The 18,545-nt window shown below is 41.0% G+C and overlaps 1 protein-coding gene across 1 annotated transcript; it reads right to left on the minus strand.

Moving 5' to 3' along the window:
* Positions 1–197: 197 nt before the first annotated feature.
* Positions 198–15,545, minus strand: LOC113018670 (uncharacterized). The gene is made up of 8 exons (XM_026161970.2): positions 15,386–15,545; positions 9,409–9,518; positions 8,793–8,877; positions 4,943–5,138; positions 3,464–4,533; positions 2,537–3,336; positions 1,513–1,719; positions 198–1,418 (listed from the first exon to the last, which is right to left on the minus strand). Exons 1-8 carry the CDS (start codon positions 15,526–15,528, stop codon positions 1,174–1,176), a joined length of 2,856 nt encoding a protein of 951 aa, XP_026017755.1. The 5' UTR covers positions 15,529–15,545; the 3' UTR covers positions 198–1,173.
* Between the last annotated feature and the right edge of the window lie 3,000 nt (positions 15,546–18,545).

Genomic DNA, 18,545 nt, shown 5'->3' on the forward strand with positions numbered 1-18,545 from the left:
CAAAGCTCTGATATTTTTCGTTGTGTTTGTAAAACAATGTAAAAGATTGATGTGCATTTTGTTTGATAATGTTGACATTTTGCAGAGCTGCCTCTTTTTTTTTTTTTAAATAAACAAAATCGATACAGGATGAGAAAATTTGTCATTTCATTTTTCTTGTCTTCAGCTTACACAAACCAGTTTACGAAAACACAGCAAAATGTCATACACTTTAATAAGTACAGATAGTATTTACAGTATGTACACAATAACACAATACTTTGTAATCACTACTGCATACTTTGATAGATTAGTAAGTATTTACATTGTGAATAAGACCATTTGTTGATTTTGAAATACAATTATTTTTTTTAAATTATGTTACGCAATAAATTCAGGCGTGCCTTGATACATACTAGTTCGACTATGATCATGGTACAGAGGTTTGCAAAAAACACTTCACAGGTGCATCATGGTCCGAGATTTTGAAGAATACTTTAATACACTCTTCATGTGGGAGCCATGAGTTGGGAGAACAACGTCAGTCAGTATCAAACACAAACTATACAGTTTCATACATTTTTTTCACATGACATGTAGTCTAGTTATAAAGATCAGAACCACTGGTTTCTTCTTCCAAAGCTTTACACATTCATGTTTGGTCTTCAGCCTTCAGTGGAAAGAAATGCTGGACCAAGGACTAACTGCTGTAGTCACAGACCTTTGTTGCTTGTTTCTTCTCTCTCTCCGTTACACTCACTCGCTTGCCACTGTTTTGTAGTAAAGCAAAATGACATAAAAAAATAATAATAAAATAATACAAAAAAAAAAATCATTCGTTGTGTTTCAATGCATATTCACACAAAAGTACATTTTTGTACAACCGCTTGAAGACATTTAAAAAAAAAAAAAAAAAAAAAGAGACACCGGGCATCCGCAACACCGAGTACACTCATCATCCTTAACTGGAGTAACCCATCTGTCTTCTTAGCTTACTCATTGTTATTACACTACTCCCATATGACCAGAGACGGGGAATGCAGCTATACTTCAGAGTACGGCACCCATGTAAAAAATAAAATAAAAATAAAGGGGAAAGAGAAACTGCGTCCGATCGTGATCTAGAGTTTTTCCTCTTCATTGTGATTGCTGGTGGTTTTTACATTATGATATCTGTCCTGCTAGCGCTCGGCCCTAGCAGACTGCAGCCGCGCTCTCCCTCCTCCCCTGCTTCTTCAGCAGCTGGATGCGGTTGTGGACGTAGAACTTGATCGCCCTCCAGTCTCGCTGGTTGCTCACCAACAGAGGGCAGAGTTCGAGGCATCGTTCGCAGTCCGCCTTCGCAGGGACGCGCAGTTCCATGAGGTTTCTCTTCAGGTGAGTCTCCACTGCTACACGCTCGGCTTCTGACCAGGGACGCTTCAGGACGCCGCGCTTCCCTGTGTGACCGAGGCAGAGGAGTGACACGGTTTAATGACTGAAGTATTAACACAGATGTTTGTGAGGTCACGCACTAATGATGACAGATTTTACCTGATTTAGGTGGAATGTTTCTTCTCTTATGGGCATTAGCTAAAGACGGGCTGACGACAGGTGATGGAACGGGCGCCTTTTTCTTCCGCGGAGGTCGGCCCGGTCCCTTCTTTTTCACCGTGACCTCTGTCTTCTCTTTAATTTCCTCTTTCACTTCCTCTGCCTCAGAATCTTCTGAGAAGGAATCTGCCGAGTTGCCAGACATGACTGCATGAAAAGAGATCAAACAGAGGTTAGTTATCCAAACGTACTAGCAAAGCAAAACTGTTCAACCACACGGTTAATGTTACTTCAAATGGTAATAAATAAGTTCAAAGTTGTAAAATGTTCTTCTCAGACAAAATGATGAAGTTTTTTCTCGAGGGCTTAAAATGGGTCTCGGATTTGTAAACTTCCTCTCATGGGTGTGTTGCAGTTTAAATTGGAGACTACAGTATTTAAATAATGTTGCATGAAAATAACTGAATACATTTTAAAAATGAAATTTCAGTAACTACTTTGCATTTTTAGAACTACAATTTACATTATTCAAGTTTTTAAAATGAGCCAGCCAGCAGGTGTTTGATTTAGCATAACATAGCATAATGACTGGCTAATCGTTTTCCCTGTTGATTTTATGCAAAGCAAAGCTAACCAGCAGCTGGCTGATGCTCATTTTTTAAAGATGAGCCGGAGTTCCATTGATACTCTTATTTTATTCAATGAGCACACTACATTTCCCTGAGTCACTCAAACACACTGACAATTCTTTACCCTTGTTTAAAAAACAACCCCCCCTCCCCCGCCAAGTTTCATATTAACCTCTAGTGCCATCTAGCTGCACTAGTTTGTTTTAAATCCATGAAAGCTGCACTCTTAACCGGTGAAATTAGGGTTCACCGAACTTTCTAAAAAAAAATTTAAAAAAGAAAAGAAAAAAAAAGGAAGACAGAAATTCATGCATTAAATAGACGTTGATGGGCAAACACTCCTCAAACACTCAATCATTTCTACTGAATAGAAAAAAAATTAAGGGTTTCCTTACCGTCCAACTCGAGGCAGATGTGCTGCAGGCTCATCCCTCTGAAAAGCACTCCCTCCCTCTCTCCATAGAGAACGACTCGACCCACACGACCCATCAGTGCTGGGTCTCGTATGATAGTGGAGCAGTTCTGGATCACGTGGTACTCGTGCTCCAGGAAGTCCTCCAGCCGTTTGATGGCTCCTCCCTGGGTGTCACCCTCCTCCAGCAGTAGCAGCTGGGTAAGGATGGCAACCTGTCGCCGCACTCGTGTTGCCGTTAATGCTCCGGGGTTTTTAGCACCACTGGCTCGAGCCAGGTTTCTCAGGAGGTCTGTGCCACGGAGTGGGGTAGCAGGGGAGTGGTAGGGCCGGGAGAAGACGTAGGGGCTCTCTGGGTCCACCCCTACGTTGGGGCTGGTTCGAAGAAGCAGGTCGAGGCAGGATTCGCAGTGTGGCGGGAGAATTAGTGGCTGAATGCGCCCTCGCTTGCCTAAGACACCAGCCCGTGGGAGATGACACAAGACCTGGCGCTCAAAGGGGGACAGGAAAGCTTCCATGCCAGAAGGGGAGCTGTTGCTGGCGTTGGGCTGAGGGGTGATGCGGTTACGGTAGTCCTGGATAGTGAGCTTGGCCACCTCGCATTCTCGGTGGCGATTGTAGAGGATGAGCAGAGAGAGGCTGGAGTGGCAGAGCAGGCGCCAGGCCTCGGCAGAATGAGGAGAACGAGTCAAAGAAAGGAAGGAGGAGTGCTGCTGACGACGGAGATACAGGACCAGGCAAGAAAGGGAGGAGAGTAGTGGAGACATGTGATGTCTGTGTGTGCTGGAAAGGGAAGAAAGAGAAACATGCTTTTAAATTAACAGTTGAATCTCAACCAACTTTCAAAAAACCTCAAACATAAAAACACTCAGATACAGCAGAGCAGAAAAAAGACAATAATTCACCACACCTTACAATCTCTCCATTCTTCTCTTCAGGTGCATCGTCCTCCCCTTCCGCGCTCAGCTCCAGCTCTTCATCTGGATCGATGTCTGGGTCCGGTGTAGGAGGTGGAACTAACTCCTCTTGATTTCTTGGACTCTCCACTTCGACTTTTTGCTGTTCTTCATGCTTTTCTTTCTTCATCCTCCGGCCCCTTCTGGGGGTAGACAGTGGCGGAGGTGACGGACTCTTTACCCGGGGCACCATCGGGGGTGCTGGGGGTTTTGTAGCGGGCAGTGGTAAGCTGGGTGCTTTCTTAGCAGCTGCAGGCTGAGCCGAAGCATTTGGTGAAAGCGAAAGGGAGAACGAGACGGCGCCTGTGCTCGAACGGGTGGCAGGTGATTCCCTCTCCCTGGGGAAGAGAGATGGGGGAGTTGGGTTGGAGGAGGACGACTGAGGGACTGCGAAGGAATGACTGTGAGTAGCAGAGGTGGAGGATGAAGAGGGGTGGGGTTGCGAGGCGCTGCCATTTGAAGAGCTGTGCGTGTGGAGGTGAGCCAGCTCCATGGCTGTTCTGACTTCCGGTTGGTTGGCGTGGTGCTTCTCCAGGTGGCGTGCCAGGGATCGGTAGTGCCGGCCGCAGTACGGGCAGTGCTGCCGCCGGCTCACCGTGGGACTACTAGAACTGCCGATGTTTATGTTGATGTTATTGTTTATGTTAGTGGTTGGGGGTGTCAGAGAACTGACTGCGGGCTGGGATCTAGGTGGGGGTGCAACAGGTGTCGGGCGGGAGAAGGAGGAGCAGGGGCGCCCAGGTCCTCTGGAAGAAGTGGGCGCATTATTCTTCTTCTTCGAATTGACCGCCGCAGGCAACTTGCGTTTCTTGCGGCGCCGAAGCATTCGACCCCTTATCTCTTCCATTTCCTCTTCTTCATCATCGTCGTCGTCGTCATCATCTTCCTCCTCTTCATCCTCCTCCCGGTCTGAGTCACTGGGTTCAGAGTGGGTGAGTGGGGAGGAAGAGGGCGATAATGACCACGAGGGGGTAAGGTAATCAGAAACAGAGAGCGATAGTGGGTGGGGGCCAGCCTCTTCCTCCTAAATGGACAGATTAAAAAAAAATAAAAGATGTATTTTTTTTTTAGTTCACAGGCAAAAATCAAAAAGAAAAAAGTCCTCATGTGTGTCTCTCAATCGTTTCAAACTTCATTCTGTCTGCAGTGCCCATTTGAGAGTCTCCTGGATCCTACTGAGGACACAGTCACGTTTATGAACGGGAAAATAATTCCCCACACAGCTACCATCTGTAGCTTTTAGCATTAGGGCTTAAAGCTTGATTATGCATTGGTGGACTGTCACCTCATAGCAACAGGGGTCTATGACACAGAACAATTGTAAGGAAAACTCTTAGAAGGCTCTAGTCGCAGTTGAGCTTTTATCTTTTCATGCCAGAGACAAATACAGAATAACACCAAACATGTCACGTTTCCATCAGTTGGTAACTCACCATTGCATTCTCGCCCCAGTCCGTTAGGCTGTAGTCCACTGTGATCTCCTCCCCTTTGGCGATGTCTCGGATCGCTATGACAACTAATCGCACCTGGGTTCCGCAGTGGACTTCTCGAATCCGGCAGTTTGGCGGAGGGTGGAAGAGCACGGGTCCTCGAACACCACTTCCCCCCTCCTCCCCCAACTCTGGCACACTAGAAAACATGATGTCAAACTTGATTTAAACACAAGTGGTCCACATAAAGGCTTGAACAAATCAAAACAATTCAACAAGTCTTAGCAGGGCTCTAGACTAACTTTTTGCCATGGGTGTACTGGTACGCCTAACTTTAAAAAGTTAGGCGTACCGGCACAAAAGTTAGGCGCACACAAATTTTATAATAATTTATATAATATAATGTGTTTTTCTGGATACACTGTGCTTTTTCAGCATTCAAAGATTGATGACACCGTGTCAGAGCACTGGCTATGAATTTCAGAAGGATCAGGCCTTAACTTAACAGAAAAGTTAGCAATAGTTCTTTTCCTATTACAGCTACATCCACTTCTGTCGTGCCTAGGCTGCTCACTAGGGCTGGGTATCATCACTGATTTCTATAATCCATTTGATTCCGGTTTTCAAAGTCCCGATTCGATTCAATTTAGCCTCAGATAGTCAGAAATATTATAACTCTGATCATTTATCAGTACTGACTTCATCAGAATTGTGAGCATCACAGCAGATGCCTTTGTGTGAAAGTAACTGAGAATAAAACACAGAAAAACATGAAGGAGATTTTCCTGGTCTGGCTTTTTATAGCAGATAACCTTAAAAATATTCTACAATGTTCTGCATATAAAGTTTAAATTTCTTCAGTATTGAACAACAGAAAAAATAGGCTTTCTTGTCCGAGGTCATTTAAGTGAAAAAAAGAAAAAGAAAAGAAAAGACAGCAGCGCTGTAAACAACGGTAGACTGGTGGGTAATAAGCGAATGAATAATACAGAAAACAGAGATTGGAGACGGGAAACTGTTCTTGAAGTACAGAGAGAGAGCTAGCTGTGCATGGAGTGTGATTTTAATAGTCGTGGAAGCAAAACAGCAAAATTCACGACGACATTGATCAAATGTGAAGCGCAGTTTGCTGCTTCTTTTGCTGCTGGCTCGGTGAATTTTGGTTGGAGAGAGACAAAACCTGCAGCTCAGAATCAGCACAAAAAGACGTAATCACAGCGCGGACCGGACGCATCAGAACCGCAAGCTCCGACAGCGTGTCCGTCTACGGGCCGTCGGGTGAGAAAGCCGAGAAAGACAAAGTTGATTCTGATGCGTCGGTCCGTTCTGTGTTTACGTCTTTCTGTGGAATCCGTGTACCTGCTCTCATTTGCTGTTTGGTTGTTGTTGAAATGGTTTTGTGAGCTTTAATCTGAGAATCTGGCGTTTCTGGCAAAACACAGTTATATTTAAAAGTCGATTCAGGATTTAATGAATTGATATCGCTTTATTCAAGCTACTCACCTCCCACTTCCACCTGCACTTTCAACTGGACCACGGCCAATCAGAGAGGTCCTGCCCCTTACTATCTCTGATTGGTTTAGTCCACGATAGGGGCATAATGTGTGTCTGTTGTTGACCACAGGGAAGGTTGCAGATTTTTTTTTTTTTTTTTTTTCCCTACCCGAACAGTTGGTCTCACAGGTGCAACCAAATATTTTTTTTTTTTTAGTCGCACCACTGAAAAATTTGGTCGTATTTGTGACCAAATTGGTCGCACTCTAGAGCCCTGCTTAGCCATTACTCCAGTTAATCAACCGAAAGTGTTTTACAAGAAGGCCACAATAAAACCAACCTGCTTCAACATGAATATGGTATCTGCTGGGAGTGTGGTGCATTAATAAAAATCAGTCACATGTTTATGCTAAAGCCAGTTTAGTTATTTTTTCTCTGCAGTTATATTTATACTAGAGATGGCACGATACCACTTTTTTATGTCCGATACCGATATCATAAATTTGGATATCTGCCGATACTGATATGAATCCGATATAGTGTTTTTTAATCAACAAAACTGTTTTTTAAATATCTTGCTGCATTTTGTATAAGTTCATACTCAAGTTTAAAACAACAACTACACTAAAGCTATTCTGTTATACCTTTATGCAAAAAAAAATATTTCATAGTTCAGCAATACTGATCAATCTAATAAACTTAAACCTACACCATCCTCCCTATTCTGGTATTTTAAAGAGTACTTAGCGTAAATATTAAGCAGCCTAACTAATAGGGTTCCAACTCCCAGCAACAACAAAAATAAATAAATAAAAAATAGGGAACCACCTCTCACGCTCCACCTCATGATGCTTAATCGACGTAATCAACTTTAATTTGATGCAGTGTGAAAAAAAATGCACAGAAATCAATTATTTTTCAAGAAATATTAAATAGATTCAACATCTTTCTTCAACAAAATTGCAGACTGCACAGATGGTACCTTCACATAGGAAAAAGTACTATAGCTTACTAGGGTATATATATTAGACTTAATAGTCACTATATACAGTAATGGACTTCTATTCATTTTGCATCAAATTAAAACTTTGGGTGTCAGATAATTATTTATTAAAAGCGAGACATTTTAAATGAGAATAAGAAAGAAAAGTATGTCTTTGTGCCCCCTTTTCCCTGTTAATGCCCTATCGGCCCCCCCTGGCTAAACTTTGCTAGATCCGCCCCTGCACAGTTACCAGCGTCAGCTACGTAGAAAAAGATCCTCGAGTAGAAAGTAATAATAAATAAATTCTAACAACAGCTGATCAAGCTTAAACGTGCTGCTGTTGTTCAGCCGCTGGTTTCCTCTTTCTGGTGCAAAGTGGGCCAAAAACAAACAAGAGAGACGGACTCGCGACAGAAAAGCCGATCAGCTGATCATTAAGCAGTTTCATGATTGAAGTAGCAGCAGGAGAGGCAGTCGCTCGTTAAGCTTAACGCAGGAATGCTTTACATTCAGAGATGGACTTACACACTTGCTTTACTTCTCTCGGGATAACTTTGTCGGAGATGAAATGCCGGGTTGCTAGCGAAGCTCCACATGCTATCCAGACCACCGACAGGTCCCGCATGCCACAGCCGCTCTATCACGTGATGCATACTACTCCGAGTGCTAACGTTCTGAGGTGAGTTACGGCGTGTTGCAAGTTTTGTGAGGTGCTTTCGTGATATTTAATGGATCGGATTACATTTTTTATTTTTCTCCGATATCCGATCCAGTAATTTAGGTCAGTATCGGACCGATACCGATACGTAATATCGGATCGGTCCATCTCTAATTTATACAGGTACACTGCTTGCTTCACAGGCCTGAACATTACTATCATTCAGTGGGAAATTTCAAAAAAAGCAAAACACATGGATGCACATAAAAACTTACAAATCATCAACCTCACAGTTTGGTTTTTTTGGTGTAAAATCACCATCTGAATGGCCTAACCAACTTAGCAATTTCCTTTCATATAATGAAACTTTCCTTTACAGTTGAACCAGAAAGTTGCAGCTCTCTGCCTCTTTTCCATTTCAGTGACTTTCTGAAGCCTCTGTACCCCTACGTGGCTCCACGTCTTTACATGTGTGTGGTTTCAAAATGACAATGAAAAGCACATATGAATGTTCTGAGGTTGATGAATGTAGGAGCCTTGCTTTTTCGTCAGCGAAAAAACAAACTCAATTTAGCACCTCTCTTGAAACTTTCTGCCTACAGAATTAACTTTCCTTTTCTGTGACACTGCGCTAGCTCGCAGGTGTGGCTAGCTCCACATGAGTCTTTTTTTCCCCTCAAAGATCATCTGAGCAAAGTGGTGAGGGTCCTACTTACCAGAGCTGAGTGGGGTCAGGCAGGTAGTAGGGACTCCCCGGTGGAGGGAGGCGGTCTTCTGCACCCTCAGGGTACTGGCCATCACCTGGGACAGAGTAAACGTTTTAAATAGGACCCATTATGCTTCTCCATATTCCTTTTCCCATATATACACAATGTTAAAATGGTGAATTCGTTTATTAAGCATGGCAAGTTTCAAAACTTCAGGTCTGCATGAGCTCAGAACGACCCTGAAGCTTGTTTTTTTTTTTATGCTTGGCTCTGTATGCCGTTAAAGGCTATCCATAACAAGGTCCTCTCAGCTACATAGCTTTGGTTGTGGATACAGAATCCCCACCCACTTGCTGCTAAAAATTGAGGGACATCCAATCAGCAAGAAAAGAAAAAAGAAAGTAGCAGTAAATGGAGGTTGCCTTTAAAGTAAAAGAAAACAGATTGAAACAAGCTGTTATATACTGGGTCATCTGAGTTGGAAATTAGCATAATAGCTCCACTCACACTTGTTATCACTTCACAGGTTTGGAAAGTAACATTTTCTTTCTCTCACCTAGGTATCAGTGGACAAAAACACATCAACACCAGGTGGCAAACACATTGAGTGAGTCTTCACATTTACCGGGGCTGTAGCTGTGCTCTGACATGCTCTCCTCCTCTTCATCTTCTGTCACATATGCTCGGTCACACACCTTTACAGGTGTTCCCTTCCTTTTCCTCCCACACACACGGCTGTAGAAACAAAGTCAGGTCTTCATTTAGAAAACAAACAAACAAAAAAACCCAGCACACTCACATGAAGACTTTGTATAAACACGGGAATGGATCGCAGAGCAAACAAAGTGATCATGTGTACCTGCAGCAAAGCAATACAGGTGTATGCTCACGTGGATGACCTACTTAACTAGTCACGGTGGTAAAAAGTGATAAGAAAACCATTTTAAACTTGTGACTTTAAAAAAATTTTTTGGGATATATGATGAGGACTAGAGCAGGATCTAGAAACTTCAGTGGTGGGTTGATCTATTAAAAATGGATTCTGTGACTTTATGCATTTACTACACTGCACATCTACATCAGTGCACCACCTGCTAGTGGGAGAGCAAACAAGGAAAGAAGGAAGCTAACAGGAAACAGTCTGCTGCTGGTGCAGCCAACAGCATTTGTAACTTAACCACAAATTGTGGCTGAGCGAGCTGGCACGACTGATGTCAACACTTTCCCTGTCAGCACCTCTCTTTCTCTCGCGCTCTGACTCGCTGTCACTCTCGTTATGTTGATGCAACATCCGTGTGGAATTTTTTTTATATTGCATTTACTGTAACTTAATATTTAGTTGTCAACTTCATGTTAATACATCTCAGCTCTACTCTACATATGTGTGTGTGTGTGTGTGTGTGTGTGTGTGTGTGTGTGTGTGTGTGTGTGTGTGTGTGAGAGAAAGCAGGTGCACTCACAGTGTCAGCAGGGAAAAGAGTAAACTAGTCTGACTTTAAGTGGCAAGAGGATGTGGTAAAATCTTTACAGCTGAGCTGAAATGAGACCAGTTCTAATAAATTAGGTTAATAATAAAAATAAAATGTGTGCTTTCGATAATTCTTTTACTAATAAATATTCAATTTTCTACATTTTGTTTTATAAAGTTAGGAATGCAGTGTTTAAGTCAAGCCTGATGTCATCACATACATTGAAATATCCCCAGTCTCCTCAATGAGGAATATATTGTACTAGCTCAACACTGGTACTGAATCAGTAATCTGTCTCATCAAATGCCCAAAGTTTAGATATTGTGATCTAACAAATGCTTTAAAAACACAAATACATACAAGTATCACAGAAAATTGTACTAAACCCTACCAAACATATTTAAATTTGTTTGGCATGACTAGCATTGAATTTTGAGATTGACGTAGTTTAAAAAAGAAAAACAACAACAACCAAACAAACTCTAATATAGTACAACACCATGATTGAACAGCTTAAAGAACCACCTCAGCTTGAAGGAATTGTGTTCTCCATGATTTTATCAGGAATTTTGGTCCAGCCTTCTTTACAGCGTAGCTTCAGTTCATTGTGGTTTGGAGGCATTTGTTTATGCTCGAGTCTCGCTTCAGTATTTCAGTTTTGTAGAGGTCTGGACTCTGACTGGGTCATCGCAGCACCTCAATTCTTTTGTTTTTCAGTCATTCTGTTGTAGATTTGCTGCTGTGATTGAGATCACTGTCCTGCTGCTCGACCCAGTTTCTGCCAAGCTTTAGCTGTCAGACAGATAGCCTCACATCTGACTAAAGAATACTTTGGTATACAGAGAGCTCGTGGTTAACTCAATGACTACAAGCTGTTCAGTTATGTGGCTGCACAGAAAACCCAAATCATCACCCCTCCACCACTCTGCTGACAGCTGGTAAGAGGTCATCTGCACTTTGGTCTAAACTAGCCAAAGGATATCGCTCCAGAAGTCTTATGGTTTGCTCAGATGTAACTTTGTAAACATGTTCCTTTTAGAAAACAGACTTCCTCCTAGCAACCTTTTCCAACAAGCCATACTTATTCAGTTTTTTCTAATTGCTCACTGTCATGAACTTTAATATTTAACATGCTAACTGAGGCCTGTAGATCAAGGATGTTAAACGTTAAAGCCCAGGGCCAGAACTGACCAGACTCCAATCTGGCCCACTGGAACGCTTTAGAAAATGTGAAGGAGTGCTTAGATTTTGACCTTTTAGCTGTAATGTTTAATCTTTTTTCAGCTTTTCCTATTGATAAAGTCTCCACCGCCATCATCATTCATACTACACCAAGGTGGTTAAGTCATAGATAAACAACTAAATGACAGAAGTTCATGTTTCTCCGCTATCTACTACAGATTAAATAAAACAGGTCTACTACTTCCATTTCAGTTATAGACGGGCTTTGGTTAAAAAGAAAAAAAAATCAAACACTATGTTGTATAGATTAAAGACACCCGGGGCAGTAAGCTACCAGAACCTTTTCTGTCATTTTATACAATTATCATGCAGAGAGGAAAAAAAAAAAAAGGAGCCATTCTGTTGGTCTATATCTTTTGACTTATTTGAGCTACCCTGAAAAGTTCTGCTGTGCTCAAAGGAGGACATCCTGGCCTTTCCAATGATATCTCATGTGTTCGGGTGGCCTCTTAACTTCAGATAGGCAGGACTTCCCAAAAAGAGTTAAACTATAAGATACTTGCATCCTCGGTTGTCAGGAGGCGTGGAAGGCGTAAAGGTGTACTTGTTTTTACAGGACAACATATATGTTCAGTAACGTTTGTACTGACTGCTGTCTTTATAAATAACACTTCTATATAATTAGTGATTTGCTAAAGAAATCTTTAATGTATTTCACAAACATTAGAAACTTATAACCTCTTATATCAGAGTTCACCTATGGAGAACCTGTTCACTTCCGATGAACCCAGTTACATTGACTCTTTGACTTCAATTCACCTACATGGTGAAAAAAATACAATTATTTACACACAAAATAATATTTGTAGATGGATGTAACACTGACTATATGTCTGAACGTTAATTAAAAACTAGGGCTGGGCCATATTATACCGTTCACGGTAATACCGGTATAATGTTAGGCAACGATAGGAAAATGAAATATCGCGATAGAATGGGAGTAAAACGCGCATGCGCAGTGCCTTTGTTTTCATACGCACATGGCCGATTGTTGAGTGAAACAGATGAACCAGAATTGGTTTGTAAAAATGGTGCAACTTCAGTGATGTGGAACTGGTTTGGTGTTTGTCCGTCAGATACACAACAAAGCACATTTTTTTGCAGAACATGCAAGCGGCCGTTGTTATTGTCATATTTGTCGGACTAAGATGCTCTTAAATCTGGGAGTAATCTGGGTCCTAAACTCCGTATGCTTCAGGTCAAACAACACTGCAGCATCACTTAGAGTTAAAAACTGTCTAAATTCTTTCATCTTTAATAAAACGATCAGCATTGCTGCTTTACCAGGTGTAACTATGAAGTTTAACTTCCAGGCATCCATGAAAACAAAAGTTATTACATTTAACGGAGTTAGAAGTTAGCAGGAAGCTAGCGGAAGTTAGCTCGCTAGTTTCGCTAGTTACCTTAGCATGATATAGCATGTTCTGACTGAGAGATTTCTGAAAAAAATCAAACGTACAGCTCTGCTATCACTTCCAACATAAATGAAGACAGGAAACTAAACAGCAGTGACGTTTGTAGGGTTACTGAAGTTGGGCTAGCTGGTATATAATGATGTGCTACGTGATCGCTAGCGACACAGCTATGTTAGCATAACATAAACAGTGAAGCTGGAGGACGAACACTAACACTTTTCCACTTATAAAAGTTAACGTGAAGGTTCTTCATGGTTAGAAACAAATGCAATCGCATGGCAGGATACTGTAAACGGACCAAACTTCAGTCAGGAGAACAACTGAGATAATCCATCCACAATACGAGGTTAGTCATTAATATACTGCAACAACATGGGAATAGAGCAGCTGCAGAGAATTCAACATTAATGAATCAATGGTACAGAAGTGGAGGAAGCAAGAAGAATGAGTTTAATAAAGTTTGATTTATCTGACTGCTTTGTTTCGCTTAATGTGCCTTATAATTTCGTGCACCTTATGGTCTGAAAAATGCGTACTGCACACTGCAGTTTAATGTTGCAAAGCACCTCTTTTTAACTTCAGTGGATATTATACATGGTTATGCTCAGGATATGTCAGCCCATTTCTACTGGAAATGCCTTTTGGTTAAACTTTCAGCAAGGAATTTGCATTTGCACTGTTACATTTTTATAAAGCTTTAATGTACATAAAAACCAGCTTCTTGTTTAAGTGAAAATAAATGGAAGGTTGTCTTTTTGCGCTAGTAATGTTGTGGAGTTGTATTTTGTCTCGCATCAATTATATCGTCAGTTATATCGTTATCGCAAATTTTCAAATATATATCGTGATAAATATTTTTGGCCATATCGCCCTGCTCTATTAAAAACTATGAATGTTATTCTTTTTTATTATTATTTCTTTTCTTACAGGAAAGGTTACTTTGCCTTTAAAATGCTGGCAGCCTGGTAAAGTGTGTTGATTGTTTGGATAAAGACTCATTGATTGTGAAAGATAAACACAATTTGCAATCATTGGGAGTGTGACTACACAAATTACCATGCACATTAGAAGTTTACATACCCAGCTTGCTGTGGTGGTGGACCGTAACTATTATTTCGTGGCTGCTGCTAGTTTGTGTGAAATTAAAACGGCAATGGCCTTACACTGAAAACTAACAGATTTTTTAAAAATCGCATCGTGAACATTAGATTACATTGTAGGTCTACAGCTTCAGAGGGCTCAACTCATTCTGCACAATTATGCCAGCACCCTCAATGAAACAGGAAGTCCTCACGGTGGTAGTTGTCGCCCATTTAGAAATTATCTGACCCCTCTGGACTCTGCACCACCACCTGCTAAGCACTGATGTGAACATGTGCTGCAGATGGTGCCAAGAGTATTAAAACAACCCCCCCACACACACACGTAAAAAAGCATGGCGTCAAAGCTGCTGGAGACCAATTCCAAACTACTTCCCAGAAAATCTCTTGCATTATGTCCCTATAAGTTTAATATAAGACAACATATAAGCTTCATAGGGACATATTTGTGTTTAAGTTATTGTTCTACAAACAAATAGATCATTGCATTCAACGGAAAAATAATCTCATGCAGTCTACTCAAATACTACTGGATTTACATCATGTGGCTAACTAATAAAAATGCAGAGAAGAGGTGATCATTGGAGAGGATTAACAAACCCTGATCTACTGCACAGCTATTGTGAGGCTTAACACTACACTTATTAATCAAAAATGGCCCCACCCCTTTAAGCAATCACGTCAGTCTGTAAAAAGGAAATGACCAAAAAAAAGAAAAAAAAGAAGCATGATTAGCAAAACACTGCGTGCCTAATTCACTGAGCACGGTGACAGTTAAGTGTTTTTGGGGGCATTTTGGTCGCGGTCAGCAACTTTGTTTACTTACACCACACAAGCCACGAGTCATGATCTACAGCAGCTGAGCACTCGAGAAGTGCTGAGAGCTGAACGACATTGTCTTTGAATAATACGTTCAGTCTAAGAAATCATATGACTGACGTTACCGAGGAGAGGAAGAGATATAACTGACAGTCTGGGTTACACAGCTGACGGCTCCTGTTGAGGACATGCTAACATTAATGCTAAACCACGGCTAGCCCCGTTAGCTTCCAACGGCTAACGTTGGTACTTCTGTCCCGTCAAAATCTCAAAAAATAAAAGGATGGCGCTTAAATGCACAGCGGGTTGGATGGGGGAGAGATGCACCTTCGCCGGGCACACCAGCTGCAACCCGCAGCTGAACGAAAATCACTTTCCATTCCCCGTTTTCTGCAATATTACGCTGAAATCATGCACGCGAAAAAAGGGCTTCTAATGGTAACTAAAGAGACGCGCACGGCGCGTGCGTCTACGGCGTTGCATTTTGCTCACAAATCTCCGCTGAGAAAAAAGGATCGCTCGCGGCCACAAACCGGAGGCTCGCCGGTCTCACTCACCCCCGTGGTGGCGGCGGTTTGCTTCCATCCCCGTCGCTGTCGAGGGTCGGTGGCTCCCGGTAGTCAAAAGGCGACCGAACATTCTCCGCCATTAGAACTGCCTTCCCTACCTCTCGCGCTCCGGTAGATTGCACAACGCGCATGTGCACAACATCCTTTGGGGTTCTATTGGTAAAATGGGGTGCACTCACCTCTATGAGCGAGAAGCTAGTTTAATTTTATTGGCGTGTTATTTATGTATATGTTTACTTCATATGGCGACAGTTTAACTTTCAAAGACCTAAAACAGAAATAAAGACTAGCAGCAGACACGAGTGAAATACAACTAATATAACTATACCTGCTAAATACACGTATCCAAGTGCGTTTAAATTTCGTATACCTCACGATAACACAGAAGAGCATTTTAAAGTCTAGGCTGTTTTACAGCTTTAGTCATTACGTCTCAGATTACAGTCTTTCATACCCTCAATCCCAGTGAAAACCAACTAAATGTTAGTGTATAATATACAGAATGATTATACGTTGATAAAATTGCCCTAACTTTTAAGCTGAAAAGCTAAATAAACATTTTTAATTACCATCTGCAAAATGGACTATCACAAAGATGAAAACAGGTTTTCTGAGTGCACGAAAAGCTGTTTTTTTTTAGAGATAAGGGGGGTTGGCTGGTGATGTTCTTATTTGCTCAATGACAATACATATACATAACACATTTTTACAAAAATGAAAGACTTACTTCTTTCCCCTGCTAGTGAATGTTTAATATGTTTAATACGCCACTTAAATAATTACAATACTTTGAAACTCATTTTCTCACTCAAAAACGAACGATTTCAGAAAATTTCAGAAAACACGAGACATAAAGTACACGTTACATAAGGCTTTATTAACAATTTTATCTTTGGTTTGCATATATGGATGAATGAAGCAGGACAAAGAGGTCACGTATCATTTATCATTTTGTAGCAATCCTGAATGTTGCTGTATACATATTCACCATCATATAACGATAATATATGATTTAACTGCATGTTTTTCTCTTGTTTTGTTTTTTACACAGTTGTGTGGTTTTTTTTTGTTTTTTTTTTTACCATCGGTGCGCTCTGTGTGTGATCTGAAAACATTGGCTGTGAGCATTGATAAAACTGTTTTGATGTTTGGTGTTGTCAAGAGTCGGAGATTTTGTGAATGTATTTTTAACAACTGGCTTTTGCACTTTTGAGATAAAAAGGTGGAAGGTTTCAAGAAATGTAGCTTCGCAAATGTGAAAAATCATTACATGCAATTCCCTAAGTGAAAACGCAAAGTCATTTTCTTCCTGCTTTTTTTTTTTTTTTTTTTTTGTTTCTCATGGAAACCAGTTATGGCTTCAGGATAAAAATGGTGGGTGGCATGGATCAGTTTACTTGTTGTGGAATATTTCTTCACGCTGCTTTAGCTCGGGATAAAATTGTGTCTGATAATCTTGAGAATCTGTGACCTGACCCCAAAAAAGACACAAAATGCTGCTGTGGCAAACTGATCATGAAAATCCTTTTATTCTGCATTGACCTTTTTCCCTGTTTCTATTTATTTTTGTGCTACAATATCCGAGAATTCAAATCTTTTTGAAAATGCATGCATTTTTGTGTTTGTATTCTTTTATGTCATGTAACAAAGTTTCTCAGCGTTCCCTAAGCACCATCCCTACAGGTGTTGATGTCCTGTAGTGAAATTCATCTTTAATGTAAATTACTTGGCCTCAGTGAAAGTAAACACACAGTTTCTTTCTATGTTGAGTGATTTGTTGGTTACAAAGCAGGAAACAGTTTCGAATACAGTGTTGACTTTTTCACACTTTTTTTTTTTAAAGAGAAAGGACTAAAGTATCATAAAATATATTAAACAATGATGGGAAAGAGTAACATTGTACATTTTATGATAACTGCTTAATATATCAACAGATGTACAGTAAAATGACCTTTGACCTAATCTCAGCTGCAGCAGCATTACCTCTCTGTTATATACTGACGCTTAAGTATGCAACGTTTGTATGTAATAGCTTCATGGGTGCTATGCTGTGTGCATCACGACTTTCAGACATTGATTTTATTCAGAGAGAGGACACACTTGTCGACGAGCTTGTTACATTGTAGCATGTAGGTTGTGAGATGGTTGTGGCTTATATATCACATGGGAGAGGTCTTTGAACTCTTATGCTTTTTCTTCAATCATTCCCCCGACTTACACCACTACCGAACCTTCCTCTCTCTTACTTCACTAGACGTTACATGTCCTCAGGGTCATCCATGATCAGCAATTGTACTGCTCAAGCGATCTTAACAAGAACCTAAAACAAAGTGCGACTGGTTTAAAAAGCAAAGAAAAAGTAAACACAAAATTGAAATGATTTACCAATTATTACATATTATGTGACAAGTCTAAATCATATTTTTATTATCAGAGGTGGACAATTCATTTTCCTAAGAGGCTATTTGAAAAACTGTGACTGCAGTGGAGGTCCGCACCAAGCTTATAAAAAGATGAAATTGAGCAGAATGGAGTTAATCTTACTGGTGCAGCCTTTCACAACAGTCCCAGTTTCTCACAGGAGGTCTTTGGAAAATTAAGTGTCCACCCCTCATCTATACTAATGGTTTATTTTCTTGGCACCAAAACAGCTAGGAGATAACTATCCCTTGAGGGCTGCGTCAGGAAGGGGGCATGTTTGCTGGGTATGACCTGCTGTTAGGTCAGTAGTAACATTGACACAATTTCTGTCATTATGCTTCTGTATGCCACCAAAGTGGATTTTAAATAAACAGACAAGCCAGTTGTCCAGGGACTTTTCAGTTCCTAAAAATGGGGGTTGTGTATAAAAACGATCGTAATTTCTAAAAAGGTCAAGCAGTATTTTCATTAAAGCCCTGAAGTTAAAGCTGAAAACTGCATTAAAACCCTCCGTAGTGGTTTGCAAAGAAAAAAAATTAGACCGAAATGTGCAATTGTCTAAAAACCTAATCCTAAGTGCAGTTCATCATACTGTCTGCATGCCTCAGACTTGATGCCCTAGCCATGTTTATTATAGATATTTGATCTTTTACAGTGTGGCTTGAATTAACTTGTATCCAATGCCACAGCGACACGCTTGACATCAGAGTTCATAGGACATGACCCA

This window comes from Astatotilapia calliptera, chromosome 3 (assembly GCF_964374335.1).
Source record: "Astatotilapia calliptera chromosome 3, fAstCal68.1, whole genome shotgun sequence".
NCBI classification, from domain to species: Eukaryota; Metazoa; Chordata; class Actinopteri; order Cichliformes; family Cichlidae; genus Astatotilapia; species Astatotilapia calliptera.